Source organism: Rhipicephalus microplus, chromosome 9 (genome assembly GCF_043290135.1).
Source record: "Rhipicephalus microplus isolate Deutch F79 chromosome 9, USDA_Rmic, whole genome shotgun sequence".
In the NCBI taxonomy this organism is placed as follows: domain Eukaryota; kingdom Metazoa; phylum Arthropoda; class Arachnida; order Ixodida; family Ixodidae; genus Rhipicephalus; species Rhipicephalus microplus.
The window spans coordinates 114,279,289-114,292,949 of NC_134708.1; the positions used below are offsets into that span (position 1 = coordinate 114,279,289).

General features: G+C 43.7%; 1 protein-coding gene across 4 annotated transcripts in view; it reads right to left on the reverse strand.

Annotated features, from left to right (window-relative positions):
• Positions 1-13,661, reverse strand: part of LOC119163083 (atlastin-3) — a 211,358-nt gene that overhangs the window by 99,914 nt on the left and 97,783 nt on the right. For all 4 annotated transcript variants that reach the window (XM_075874259.1, XM_075874258.1, XM_037415019.2 and 1 more), the window contains one exon: positions 7,813-7,962. In XM_075874259.1, the coding sequence (XP_075730374.1) occupies positions 7,813-7,962 (150 nt within the window). The remainder of the gene's footprint in view (positions 1-7,812; positions 7,963-13,661) is intronic.

Sequence of the window (13,661 nt, forward strand, 5' to 3'; positions counted from 1 at the left end):
GTTTCGTCAACATGGCGGCAAAAACAGTTTTCTGTCTTTTTTTGGAGTGTTGTGCAGTTGGAGGCCTACAAACACTGCAACTTTGAATTGTTACACCAATACACGGCTGATGCGAATATGACCGGTATACGCGGGGTCATATGCGAAAAAAGTGCATTATAATTGCTGCACTGATAAAAATAGTGCGTGCTCCAGTATTCACCAGCGCTTGCCAGTGCGAATTCTAGAACTTCCAGCGCTTCGCATTGTGCACCAGCATCACAGCGATTAAGCCAGCACCCCTACTAGTGCGACAAAGCTTTCTACCAGTGCGCCTACCAAAATTCCAATGAATACAAGCGTGTACCAGTGTCTCCAGCGTGTACCAGTACCAAAAAACGTATTGGCACCACGCTGGGGACGCTGTTTTTTTTTTTGCAATAGGGAAGAGTGTCACCAGGTTGCTCGATTCCACACCACTTCTTTTCAGCAGCGCCAGAAAGACCAGCGTACCGGCTCGAAGGCTCCAGTGTCTTGTATTCTTTGTTCACTTGTGTAGTTCTGGATTCTTTGATTAGCGCTTGTTTGTCATCAAAACTTCCCTCGGAGTACCACGGCCCTTACCGCGCCATCCAGCAATCATCACTCGTAACCTCAATGGTTGAGCCACTCATACCGTATCTTGCACAACGGCGCCATGTGCGTGAGACTGCGCATCTAGACCAGCTCAAGACTCACTACGATCGAACTGTAGTCTCCTGCCCCTAGGTCAACAGAACGGTTCCTTTTTCCAGATGGGACATAAATGTAATGAAGGCCAGCGCTATTCTAAAAGGCACACTGTACCACTCTCCGCGACGCTTGCAGCTGCTTGGCTGTTCTTCTCCAACCTGCTGTGACGAACCACACGGTTTATTAGAGAAGCTCTGTGCCAAAAGCCTTAATTCACAGATAAGGCTGGCCCCACCTAGCAACAAGTCACGAAAGCTGACCAGAAGTCACACTGCAAAACAAAACAGGAAATCGAGGTCTTAGTACTGCAGAGTTCATATCCAATCTCTTTGCTCTTGGTTATTCCCGTACATCTTCGGTCAGACACACGCGCCCGCTTTCATGCTGACCCACACTGAGTACATGCGAGAGTACTGAAAACGTATACACGCATGCGCCACTGCTACTAATTGCGTGGAATGTACCGCTTTGTTTCCCGCTACCGCCACTCCTGGATATAGCGGCGGGCACCAGGAGAACAAAATGAGGAAGATGATAGTCACCCTCAACCAGAAACCTCTGTCACAAGCCAATTAGCCAAGGTATTTTAGACGACAAACAAACAAACCTCTCTCACGCCTCCCACTCATTTGACAAAATGAGATGTAGTAAAACAGAAACGTCCCAAAAACAAAAAAGCGCCGACGCCGTTTTTAAATGGAGAAATGGACTCGGATACCGCGTTCGCCGAGCTGGATAAATGCTTGGCGTCTCTGAAAGAATAAGTCCGCCGTCTAACGCAGCGTCGTGTCGCAATACGGCAACGCGTCACGTAACTGCTTAAGTTTATAGCCAAATAACTGCAAAGCATATCAGTGGTGTTAGCAGCTAATCTTCCAGAATGACTTCGCAGCCGATCAACCAGTCTCTTGCGGTCGTTTGACACCAAAAGTTGGTGAGCTTCATTAGCTCATGCGCATGAAAATACCTGAATGTGTGGGCTTTACTTCTACAAGAAAGCAATTGGTTGCCGAACTTTTAAAATTTTAATGCGTATGCTGACCCATCTATCGTAGAAAATCACGGCGCTGCTTCTAACTGTACCTCTGTAAAAGTGGCTGCGTGTGTTGTCAGCAAATTCTCTTAGTCACCAATCGCAATGACAAAATGATGCAATCTGTTGCAGAAAGTGGTGCACTCGAATCTATCGCACTGACGTCATTCAGGTGTCCTGTTATGCGCGTCCATACGACGGAGAGAACTCGCATATTATTCTCGGTTACTCAGTTCAATCAGTAACACTGAAGGAGAACCTAATGCACCACATATCCTGGGGCTATTCTACCACGAGCCATGGAGGTCAAATGGTGATGGAATAATCCATTTACGCACAGTTCAAGCTGCTAAGTTCCCCAGACTTATCAACTCAACGCCGCGATTACCCGGGTGGTCCTGCTTACTCTCCCGACCTCACTTGGTGACTGGCCCCTGCATCACTCAAGTGGAAACAAGATCCAAACTGCTGGGGCAGTGACCATTACCCCATACACGTCGCACTGCACAAGAATATACGACAAGGATTGTGCGAAGTGTTACGTTAAGAATTGGGATATATTTCGCTGTAAGGTAAATGAGTGGATATCCGAAACTGTAGAGGCCGCTATATGTTTTCCATTAGATGCCATTCAAACTATTGTTTCAAGAGCTACCGTGAGCTCTCGGGTCGACGAGTACTGCCCCACAGCTCATCTACAAGTGCTACGGGTGTGGGCATTGCGTCGTTGTACAGAGAAAGCACTTTCTCGTCCCCCAGATTTTTTGTGGTGTGGTACAACCTCAACCGCCTGTCCGCAGTGGCTCACACAAATGAAAGTCTTTCTAGAAGCAACTGAATACAATGACGTGTCTTACTTGGCCCTTCTTCTAGAACTCATTCGATTTAGCGTACCTTTGGGGCGATTAAACGAGGTGCAAGAGACCATGATTCGGTATCCACAGCGTGTGAGGCGACAACGACTCTGCTGTATTTGCCTCACAGGTTGCGAGATCCTTGTACCCAAATGTTACAGTGCGCAAGCTGCATTTTCACGGCCGTTCTCCATTTCAAACCCGGTGGGAGCAGTTCCGAGCCTCGAAGATCTCGAAGGTTTAGAGTCATCGTTTACTATGGCCCAGCTGCTGGCGGCGATCGACAAGGCTAGGTTGCGAGGTTCTTGTACCCAAATGTTACAGTGCGCCAGCTGCACTTTCACGGCCATTCTACATTTCAAAACTAGTGGAAGCAGTGCCGAGCCTCTAAGATCTCGAAGGTTTGGAGTCATCGTTTACTATGGCCCAGCTGCTGGAGGCGATCGACAAGGCTAAACCTCGGACAGCTCCAGGCCTTGATGGGATCCCATGTGGAGTCTATAAGAACATTCAACAGCCGGCACTCACGTGGTTTCTGGATACGATTAGTAGGGCCTAGATGTTAGAAGCAGTTCCGGTACCATGGAAACGTGCAGTTGTTGTTGTCATCCCAAAACAAGGGAAACCTCATGGCGTTTTCGGGTACCTACGAACGATTGCGCTCTTCATAACCAATTGTGTAAACTCCTGGAGCGAGCCGTGGCTACGCACCTTGTATGGTGACTGGAACACTTCATGTGGTACGAACCGGCCCATATAGGACTTAGGCCCCAGCTTGGAACTGAAGGTGGACTAGAATACCACGCCTATGCGATGCTTCTAGGTGACCGCTCACACCGTATACAAACCTTGATTGCAATGGACTTACACTGAGCTTATTACATCAGCCACGAACCAGTCCTTGAGGTTCTTCAACGAATTCGTCTGCCTGGTTGTGTAGAATGATGTAAAATTTCCTTCCTTCGAGAGCGCTCTTTTCCGTCCACATCTCTAGAAAGGCTACGGCAACTTCAACAAGCAACGTGAAGTTTTGCAGCCGTATTGCGCGATTATTATTCAACGTTGCACTACTACCGATAACGTGGAAGCTATCAAGCATTATTTACCTACATTTTTTATCTATGTCGATGACGTGTCAGTTTAGACGACTCCCAATTTGTCGGACCATGAAGTGCGGCCGCTGCAGGCAGCGCTCGGAGCCGCATTTGCCTGGCTCTTTTCAGTGGGACTCACACCCTCATAAGAAAAGAATACCTTGATGAACATCGCCAATAAGTGGGGCCGCCGCAAACTTGACTGAACCCCTCTACGTGTTATGTTTGATGGTCATGTCCTCACGCAGGCTTCTACTATCCGCGTCCTTGGTGTAGCCATTTTTGCATCTAGATAGGCCTCAATACAGCTTCGATGTGCCCACAAGACAGCCATCAGCATGTTTCCTCTTATACGTCGCATCACTCAACAAAGCGGTGGAGTACGAACTCGTATTGCATGGTAGCTAGCATGTTCGGTATTCCAACTTTGACTATTCAACCAAGCACAGTTCCAGCGCTTCACCAAAGCAGAATGGGTGAGATTGGAAATCCTCAATCGTGCAGTCAAGCGTGTGATCACAGGCATTCCCAGGTTCACTACGATTTCGACAATGCAGGCAGAAGTATAACTCCCTGCGCTGGACGAGCTCAATCATGAAAGGCACAAAGCAATTATGATAAAACACAGCAGTGTTCTTGCAGCTGCCGCCTTAGCGCATTACATGGACCCTGATGCCCACTCACTTACAAACTTACTTCGCCAGTGCCACCGCGTGATCATTGCCAAATGAGCACCAGTGAGACTCTGGGATGTATTCGTCGAGAGGTGTATTTCTCTCGCTATATTCAGTTGCACTCTTCAAACTGGGAATCTCAGAAACTCCAAATGAGATCATATGTCGGTGCCGATTAACACCAACCATACTGAACGATTCCTTAGTGTGCCCTTGCCACCCGCATGATTACGAGACTTGTTCTTATGCGTTAAAAAAACCCATTACATCTATACAGGCAGAGTTCGTTGCTCTTTGCGATGATTTTGTAGTACATCAACCACTCGTTGAGGTGCGACGCCCATCAAGTATCATCCTTTACCTGAACGATGCAAGCTGTTCGTAAACTTCGCCGCGTACACCATACTGTTTGTGTAGCAGTGTAGTTTCACCGGTGAGCCGCAGCTTATCCGTGCTTAGTTAGATTGTGCTGGATTCACCAATCTAGTGTTCTGGCTCATGCCATGGCAGATGCCGCTTGTCATCCTGTAACCGTCATGTATCCCTTATTTTTGCTCCTACTGCAACCTTTTGACACTTGCAATGTTCACAAGAAAAATCTTCAGCGTGTCACGCGAGCTCTCATCGACTTGCTCCGAAGGGTTCGAGTGAGTGCAGCTGTGACGCCTTCAGTCCGTGCGAAGCGGCGCTACATTAACTCAACCTCAAGCTGCCCAATTTGTTACCCACAGGTGTGGTAGGCAGACCTGAAGCACCTTTTAAGGACATGTCCAGTGCTTCAAGTGGCTCGTTGACGCCACTTTCGCTGCGTGGTACTCCAGCACACCAGGCCACCTGACTTGCAACGATAGACTTATGGTCTGAACCACAAGTGTTTTCTCAACTTCGTCATGAAAACGAAGCTGCATAACTTTGTTTACTGTGTATTTATCCTTTAAAGCAAACTTATGCAACAAAAAAGTAAGGGGTCCCTCAATTTGTCGTCATCCCACGGCAACGACAAGTTCGCGAATCTCTGCTCTTTGTTGATATCTCCTTCCATAATATCCCACTAAGGCCCTACGACCCCAACAGACGTAGACACGAATGCCAGCGGCGTAGGTTCTGGTGCTCTCCTGGCGCAGTGCAAATCCGGACTCTCCGAATGTGCAGTAGCATACGACTTGCGAGGCAAATTACACCATGATAGAAAAAGAGTGTATAGTGATCTCCTGGGTCCTTACAAAGTTCCTACATTATTTATATACAGTCCCCCGTTTTATGGCGTCATCGACCACTACGGACTATGCTGGTTCTTGTCATTGAGAAATCCCACAGGCCATCTCGCCCGCTGGGTTTGCACGCACCTGCATTTCTACGGCATCTGCACTCAGTACCGCTACGGCCGCAAGCATACAGTCAACGACACCTTCTCGCGCTCCCCTCTTCCTGAGGACGATTCCCCGTGCTCTCTATATTTCATTGGTTTTTCTGTCGTTGATGTTGATATCACCACTCCCTAACAATGCGAAGACTATTGTATCATTCTGCTGGGCGACTTGCTCTCTGATCCATCCACCAGCCCAACCACCCGTCTTCCACTTTGGTGCCATACATGAGCTGGGTCGGCACATTTGCCACCGGTGGTTGTGTTTCGGGGTTTCACAGGCATTATCAGTGTATAGTGGAGAATATATTACAAGGCGTCTAGTAGGAAGTTAAAGAATGTGATTGTACTGCGGGTCAAGACTAATAATGCTATCGTCATGTAACATTTTTAGACTCTGTTTATTTTTCACTGGTTTCGGGCATTCTAGCTTCCTTTAAATTTGTTTATGGGCTTGATTTTTATTCGTGACCACACGACGTGAGACAAAAGATGACCGATGTGAATCGTTCTCTTAAGAAGCTAAGCAGGTAAATGAAATTACTTTCGCTGGCGAAACTTTTTGTTATACCGGGGACATGTGCTCATCTACCAAAGATAGCCTCTTCATCTTGTGAGCCGTAAATTCTTCGTCGAGCATGTCATGCAGTACTTTTTATGGGGGCAAAGTTGTCTAGTGCATAATAAAAAAATGCTTGATTAACTGAAGAGAGATAGAGATAATTAATTTGCAGAAAGATAGAGATATCCGCCTGAACTATTATTCGCTCTGGCTTATTAATGGATAATCAAGAAGGAATGCATAATACAACACGTTCACGCAATCAAAAAGAACAGACAGGTACAAGTGCTTGACAACAAAGGCGTTTTCTCTCGGAAACGATCGCGTCACGAAAAAGTAGAGGGGATGAGTGAAAAAATTCTAGGGCACAATTTCATGTACTGCTGTGGCAGCACGGCTTGGGAACTTCCCTCCCACATCTTCTACATTCATGACTGGCTGTACAACGCACAAGTGGGCCAGATAGGAACGTGCAACACTGTTGTTTTATTCTGCTCTACTCAAGCAATTAATCACCACTCATAAGTACTGAGCTGGAAACGGACAGCAGAAAAGTAGGTCTAAAAATTATTATGTACAAAACTAAAGTATTTTGTAGCACTCTTGGCGGAAAATAGCCTTTTGAGTTAGATGGAACGATGTAGGAAATTGTAAAGGAATTTGTTCACATAGGGCAGGTAGCAACCACAGAGTCGAACCACGAGAATGAAATGACTAGAAGTATAAAATTGCGGTAGATTACATTTGTCAAGAATTGTCAAATCATGAGTGGTAATTTGCCATGAACTCTCAAGAGGAAGGTATATAACAGCTCTCTTTTGCCGGTACTTACTTAAGGAGCAGAAACCTCGAAGCTTACAATGAGTGCTCAGCTTAATTGAGGACGACATGGCAAGCAATGTAAAAAAGGATAAATGGTATTCTTGCGAGACAACTAGACAGCAAAGTGGTTCAGGGATTAAATCGGGGTTAAAATAATATACTTGATATCAAAAGCTAATGGACATGAGACGGGCGCGTAGCGCTTAGGCAGGATAACCGCTGGTCATTAAAGGTAACTGATTGCATTGCCAAATAAGGCAAATGAACGTACGGGAGACAGAAGGTTAGGTAGGTCGATGAGATTAAAAATTGACAGTTTTAATTTAGCAGCAAAAAGCACAAGACTAGGTTGATTGTGGGTCATTAAGAGGACTTTGCCCTGCAGCGGGCTGAAGATGAATAAAAACGACGAGGTGTACTTTTGCCGTACAAAAAAAAAAACTCACAGGCAATCCTTGGCCTTGGACTGTATTAAAAACAAACATGGATAAAAAACCAATTTAACAACATCATAGGTCATAAAAAATTAACCTTTTTTTCTGTTTGTGCGCTGCGCAACTGCAGTGAATACTCAATACGATCTCGCTCCAACTGTCAGTGTAGTGTTGTTATGCAGAGGAACTGCGTGCCCGTGCGTGTGTGTCTGTGTGTGTCTTTGTGCTTCTTCAATATAATAGTTATGTAAAGGGAACATGCCTCCAAGAGTTTTTCCAAGTACACCTGTGCCTGCTCCTCTTCGCCCATCTTGGGTGTCGCAGAGTACTTCTCTATGGCCATTTCACGAAGCATGTCGTGGTAACCCCGCATGGTTTCGCGGTCGACGTCTCCAGGAGAGCACTGCCACATCTGCGAACATTCCAGATTCATTATTCCAATTCACTTCTAGCTAAGTTGCTGGGCTTTTTATGATATAATGGCAAGGAAAGGATGCGACACAAAGAAGAGCAACACAAACTTGTCGACTTGTTTTGGGTGCTGGCAAAATTTATACAAAAAACATTGTCTCTTTTTCTTGTCTTCGTTTCTTCTGCTTCATTTGATGTTGCTGGTAATTCCGCCAAGACTTTGTACTAACTTTCCAGAAAATGCACCTTAATGCACTCGTATAATGACGTAAATCATACTTTAACAGGCAAGTAGTCTTCAATTGCTGATTTTTATTCACTATATTGCATGCGCCAACCAAGTGCTATCCAGCTTCGTTTTTTGTTGAGTTCACAACCTGCTGATGCTTTCTCCTGGCAAAAAACAGAACTTCATGAAACGGCAGTTCGCATATGCAGACCTTCCTGTGCACAGGCAATTGTGCAACCTCGCTTTACATCTTTAGACATTGATGTTGGTCAGCAGTTGGACTCATTAACATCATTCAGCATTAGTATGATCTCGAAATCTTTTTTTTCTAAGTGCGGACATTGCTCATGGGACAAAAATGCAGCAACCATACTAGATTTTACACTGCAATGACACGTATTTACACCTTTTACAAGCGATGGCTTTGATATATTGAACAGGTTTGTAACGCATGCATACTAAAGGAAAGACGTAACAGCGAGACATGGAAAGTGAAAAAATAAAAATAAACGACACGGTCACTGCGTGCCAACTGATGTATTGGTCATGACGCACACGTACGCATGAATATATGCGTGCTGTATTACATGTATGTGAGCCGGGCTGTTTTTTAAGCAATAAATTATTTTCCCTAGAAATTATAATAGTTAAACTTGCCATTTTCGCAGACTATTTCTAGGCCAAGGCAGAGAGATTTTTCCACCTATCAGGCCACTCAGAACTGATTATTAACAAACATGTTTCAATGAAGCTTTATTGTGAATTTCAGCGTTATTTACATGGTAAAGCTGCTCTACGTCACAAATGAAGTCCAGCCCATTTTTTGAAGCTATTGCGAGCAGAATCAGCGACACATCGTAGAACTTTCAGAATTTGATGTGGCAGAATTCACAACTGAACGCTACGGGTGTTCCATCAGGGCGATCTATGCACTGTAATTATTTTTGTAGACGTTAGATTCTGATAATAGATTTTGTAGGACAGTTTTGGTATCATTGCCATTACTTTATTTCTACTGGTGACCTTGTATAATAAGGGTTCTGAAGTCAAGTGGTGGGTTGAAGTGTATGGGCAGAAGTCTGACAAAGCAATCAATCAATAAAGTCTTTATGTGAGCTTGTACGCATTAACTGGGGAAGGCGAGAAAAAAGCAACAGTTTGAACGTCGTTGGATGGGCCTCGCCATTCGTACATGTAAGCATCAGGCACAAAACGAATGAGAATTGCTGCACAGAAGGTTCATACAAAACACTGTGCATTTACAAAACAAATAAAAATAATAAACCGGATACCACGGACATATGAATCCTAAGTAGCAACTGTACTACAGACAGAGAACAATAACACAGATAAATACAATGTATGGAGACATAAACACACATTGCGACTAAAGCTACACGCATTGTTAATAATGCTTTTTAACGGATCGCACGATAAGACAAAGCATTTAGGTGGTCATAAATTGAGGTATTCCAGGACAATGGAACAATATACGTTAATATATAGAAACCGTAGTTTGCTTTACAATTTCGTAATACTAAAATACTTTGTACTCTGGTATTGTATAATAAATGGCAAAGTGTACGTGAAACAGTTTCATAATGAAATGAATCGTTTTCCCTTGTTGTGGTTTCATAAAAGCATGCAAATCTGTAGGTAAATAATTTGTTTGCAGGTATAGTATTATTTTGAAAGAAAACATGCTCAGTGAGTGAATCATAGAACCCAATAACAATGTCGCGGAGCATTCAAATCTGCAGAGTTTGCAGTTTTAATATGCTTGACAAATAATTGTGTTGCCCCAATGAGCAGCCAATAGCTACTGTGGGTATAGAAATGCTCGCAATAGAAAATGAGCTTGCTTTTTTCTGCTAAAATATATCTGCTACGCGAAGTGATTCCTATGATTCTAGATAGTGTTGAGGAAAGATTATTGACACGTGCATCCCAGGTCATTGTGCTGCTCAACATTAATGTTAACAATTTAAACGTGTCCACGTTGTCAATCACAGTATCACCTAGCTAAAAGCAAGGTCATAGAAATACTTGTTTTCTTTTAGGCAGAGAGTACTGCTTTTGTCTTCTGTTTGTTTACTTTCAGTGAAATAAGTGATGATCATGCTGCAAGGGTTGAGAATGCGTATTTAGCGATGTTTGTTAAGGGGTGTATATCATTACAAGACAAGAATAGGGTGGTGTCGTTCACATATACAATGAATTTTGCATAAGTTCTAATAGTATATATATATATATATATATATATATATATATATATATATATAATATATATATATATATATATTTATTTATTTATTTATTGACAACAAACGTGACCTGAGATGACATTACCTTCTTTTATTGTTTCTATTCATTCACAAATATTGAGATATCGAAAGTGTTCGTCATAATATTTGAATCTTATGTTTTCAAGTCACCTTGCCTTCCCATATTCTGTATCGCGCACTGCTGCTCCTCTATCTGCAAAATGCTGCGTATGTCCAAATATCTTTTTGATAACATGTATGCATGGCAATATTGCTAAACGTGATTACTCACAATTGGGGGCCCCCATGCTATGTCCTTAAGAAGTGCGCGTTACTGTCATATGCACGTATGCCACGACGAAGGCCGGTCCCTGGCCGTAACGTTGGCAATAAAGCATCGTTTTTTGTTTGCTCATTCGCTTCATCTGGTGACTTATAACTCGACCGAATCTAGGAAGGCTTTCAATATATATATATATATATATATATATATATATATATATATATATATATATATATATATATATATATATATATATATATATATATATATATGGGATATGGCACAACGGGAGCGTTGTCAACAAGGATAAATATATTTATTTCCCAACAGTTTCGGGAGGGGACCTCCCTTCATCAGGGGATGAGTTATACTGACATGAACTTCCTTGCTGCCGCGTCCCTCTCGCCTTGAAAGACGTTTGCGAGAGTGAGAGGGAACTGGAAGAAGGAAAAAAAAGAGAGAAAAAAGACGAAAAAAGAAAGAAAAGAAAGAAAGTAAAAAAGAGGAAGAACCACTGTCAACACTGAGAACGAAGCCAACTGTCCGTCTGCATCCACCTACGGTTCATATCACGTGCTGTTCGGTTCTTGGCGTGTGTCGGGCCACCCAAGATTGTCGCCGCGGTGCCGGGAGGGTCCGGGACGGCGTGCCTAAAGAAAGGGGTTTCCCCGTAATTGGTCGTTTGGTCGTTCGGCGGGCGGCGGGCGGTGTGTGTAAAGGAAAGGTTTCTCGTTAATGGGTCGGTCAGCTATTTACCTTTAATCTTCGTCCGTTTCCCTTCAACGGTCATGAAGTGGTAGGCGAACGTAAACACTTTGTATGTGCATGTGAAAAAAAAAGAAAGAAGAGGACAGTGTACACGTACGAGTCAGTCAGAAAAAAGCATGGTCTCCAGCTATCAATCTTTGTCACCAATTTTCTCCTGGGTTACTTCTCTGAGGCAGATGAGTTTTCCGGGGTCCTCATTGATACCGGCTACTAATGTACGAAATTTGAAAATAAAATATGCCTCACGCTGTTCGCGCTCGCGTCTGTTTGAAAAACCGGACTGCAAAAGAGTTACGCTAATATTTTTAAAACTGTGGTTTGGCAGGCGCAGATGTCTAGATAAAGGTAGCTTCGGCAGTGAAGTGGCGTGGTACCGGTGATTATTGAACCGCAGCCGAAATGGCGTGTCTGTTTGGCCGATATATTCTTGTCCGCAGATGTTGCAATGTAGCATGTATATTACGTTACTGGAGTCACAATTAAGGCTTTCAGTTATGCAGAATTTGAAATCCGAGAAGTTCGCTTTGGATTCACGTGTTGTGAGCATCTGTGGGCATACCTTGCATCGAGATTTTCCGCAGGGATGGCACCCTGATTGAATTTTGGGGGTGTTTGTTTTTGCCCTGACAAGAATGTCCTTCAGATTTTTATCCCGGCGGTACACCACGTGAGGTGGCTTCGCGAAAATAGAAGTTAGTCGTTTGCTTTGCCTGATTATGTTGAAATGGCGGGAAAGTATGTTGTTGATTCGTGGCGCTGATGAGGAGTAAGTTAGTACAAGGTTCGTTTGGGAAGTCGTTTTAGGTACTTTGTTTGGTCCCTTAATTATATCATTCCTGTTCACGTTGCGAGCACGTAGTATGGCATCGTCAATAATGTCTTCCGGATAATTTTGTTTCAATAAGGAATGCTTTAGGTGTTCCACGTGTCTGTCAAATTCCCGCATATCGTTGCATATTCTTCGGTACCGGTAGGCCTGAGAATATGGAATACCCGTTTTGCAATGCTTTGGGTGGCTGTTGTTGAAATGTAGGTACATTTGACGGTCTGTAGGCTTTTTGTAAAGGTTTGTTGACAAGCGGTCATTTTCGACCGTGACAGTAACGTCCAAAAAGTTAATGCTAGTTTTGGAAATTTTGTGCGTGAATTTTATTGACGGGTGGCATTTGTTAAAATCCTCTATGAAGCGGAAAAGACTTCCCTCATCATGGTTCCATATCATAAAAATATCGTCTAAGTATCTTCTGTAGTAGAAAGGTTTCAAGGTGCGTCCCTCAATGAATGGGATTTCAAGTGAAGCCATAAAGATGCTCGCGAAGTTTGGGGCCATTTTCGTGCCCATTGCAGTGCCACTGACCTGAAGGAAATGCTTGCCGTTGAACTCAAAATGGTTATAATTTAGTACAAGTTCAAGAAGTGTAAACAGTACCTCGCCACTTACACTAGTTGATGAGTCAGATTTTACATATTCAGAAACCATAGCCGCTATTCCGTCATGGTGGGGTATGTTGGTGTACAGTGAGCAGACGTCCATGGTCACCAGAAAACTGCCGCCTGGGATGTCGAGACTTGAAGTTTCGCAGATGAAGTGGTTTGTGTCCTTTAGGTAATAGGGAAAATTTGGGGGGATGTTTTTTATTAAGGAATTGATGAATTCTGATATATTTTCTGTTGATGTGCTGTTACTGGATACTATCGGACGTCCCGGATTACCTGCCTTGTGTATTTTGGGGAGCAAATAGAATCGACCGGGAACAGAGTGGGCCGGTAACATTGCTTTTAACATTTTGCCGGTAATTTTCTCCTCCCGGCGGAGATTGTTTAGGGTTACTTTTATCTCCCTTTCAAATTCGGGAGTCGGGTCCGTTGGAAGTTCTTTGTAGAATTTTGTGTCTGATAGCTGTCGTTCCCCTTCCTTTAAGTAGTCCGACGTATTTAGAATTACTATGCAGCCTCCTTTATCAGCCGGTTTGATAGTAATTCCAGTGTTTTTTCGTAGTTCATCGAGTGCCCTTCGTTCTGACTTTGATATGTTGTTTCGAAATGGCCGATTTTTTCCATACGCTCTGATGATATCTTTTTGAACTGCTGATATATACATATCGAGGTGTTTGTCCCTCTGCTCACCCGGACACCATGATCCGTCACCACCAATC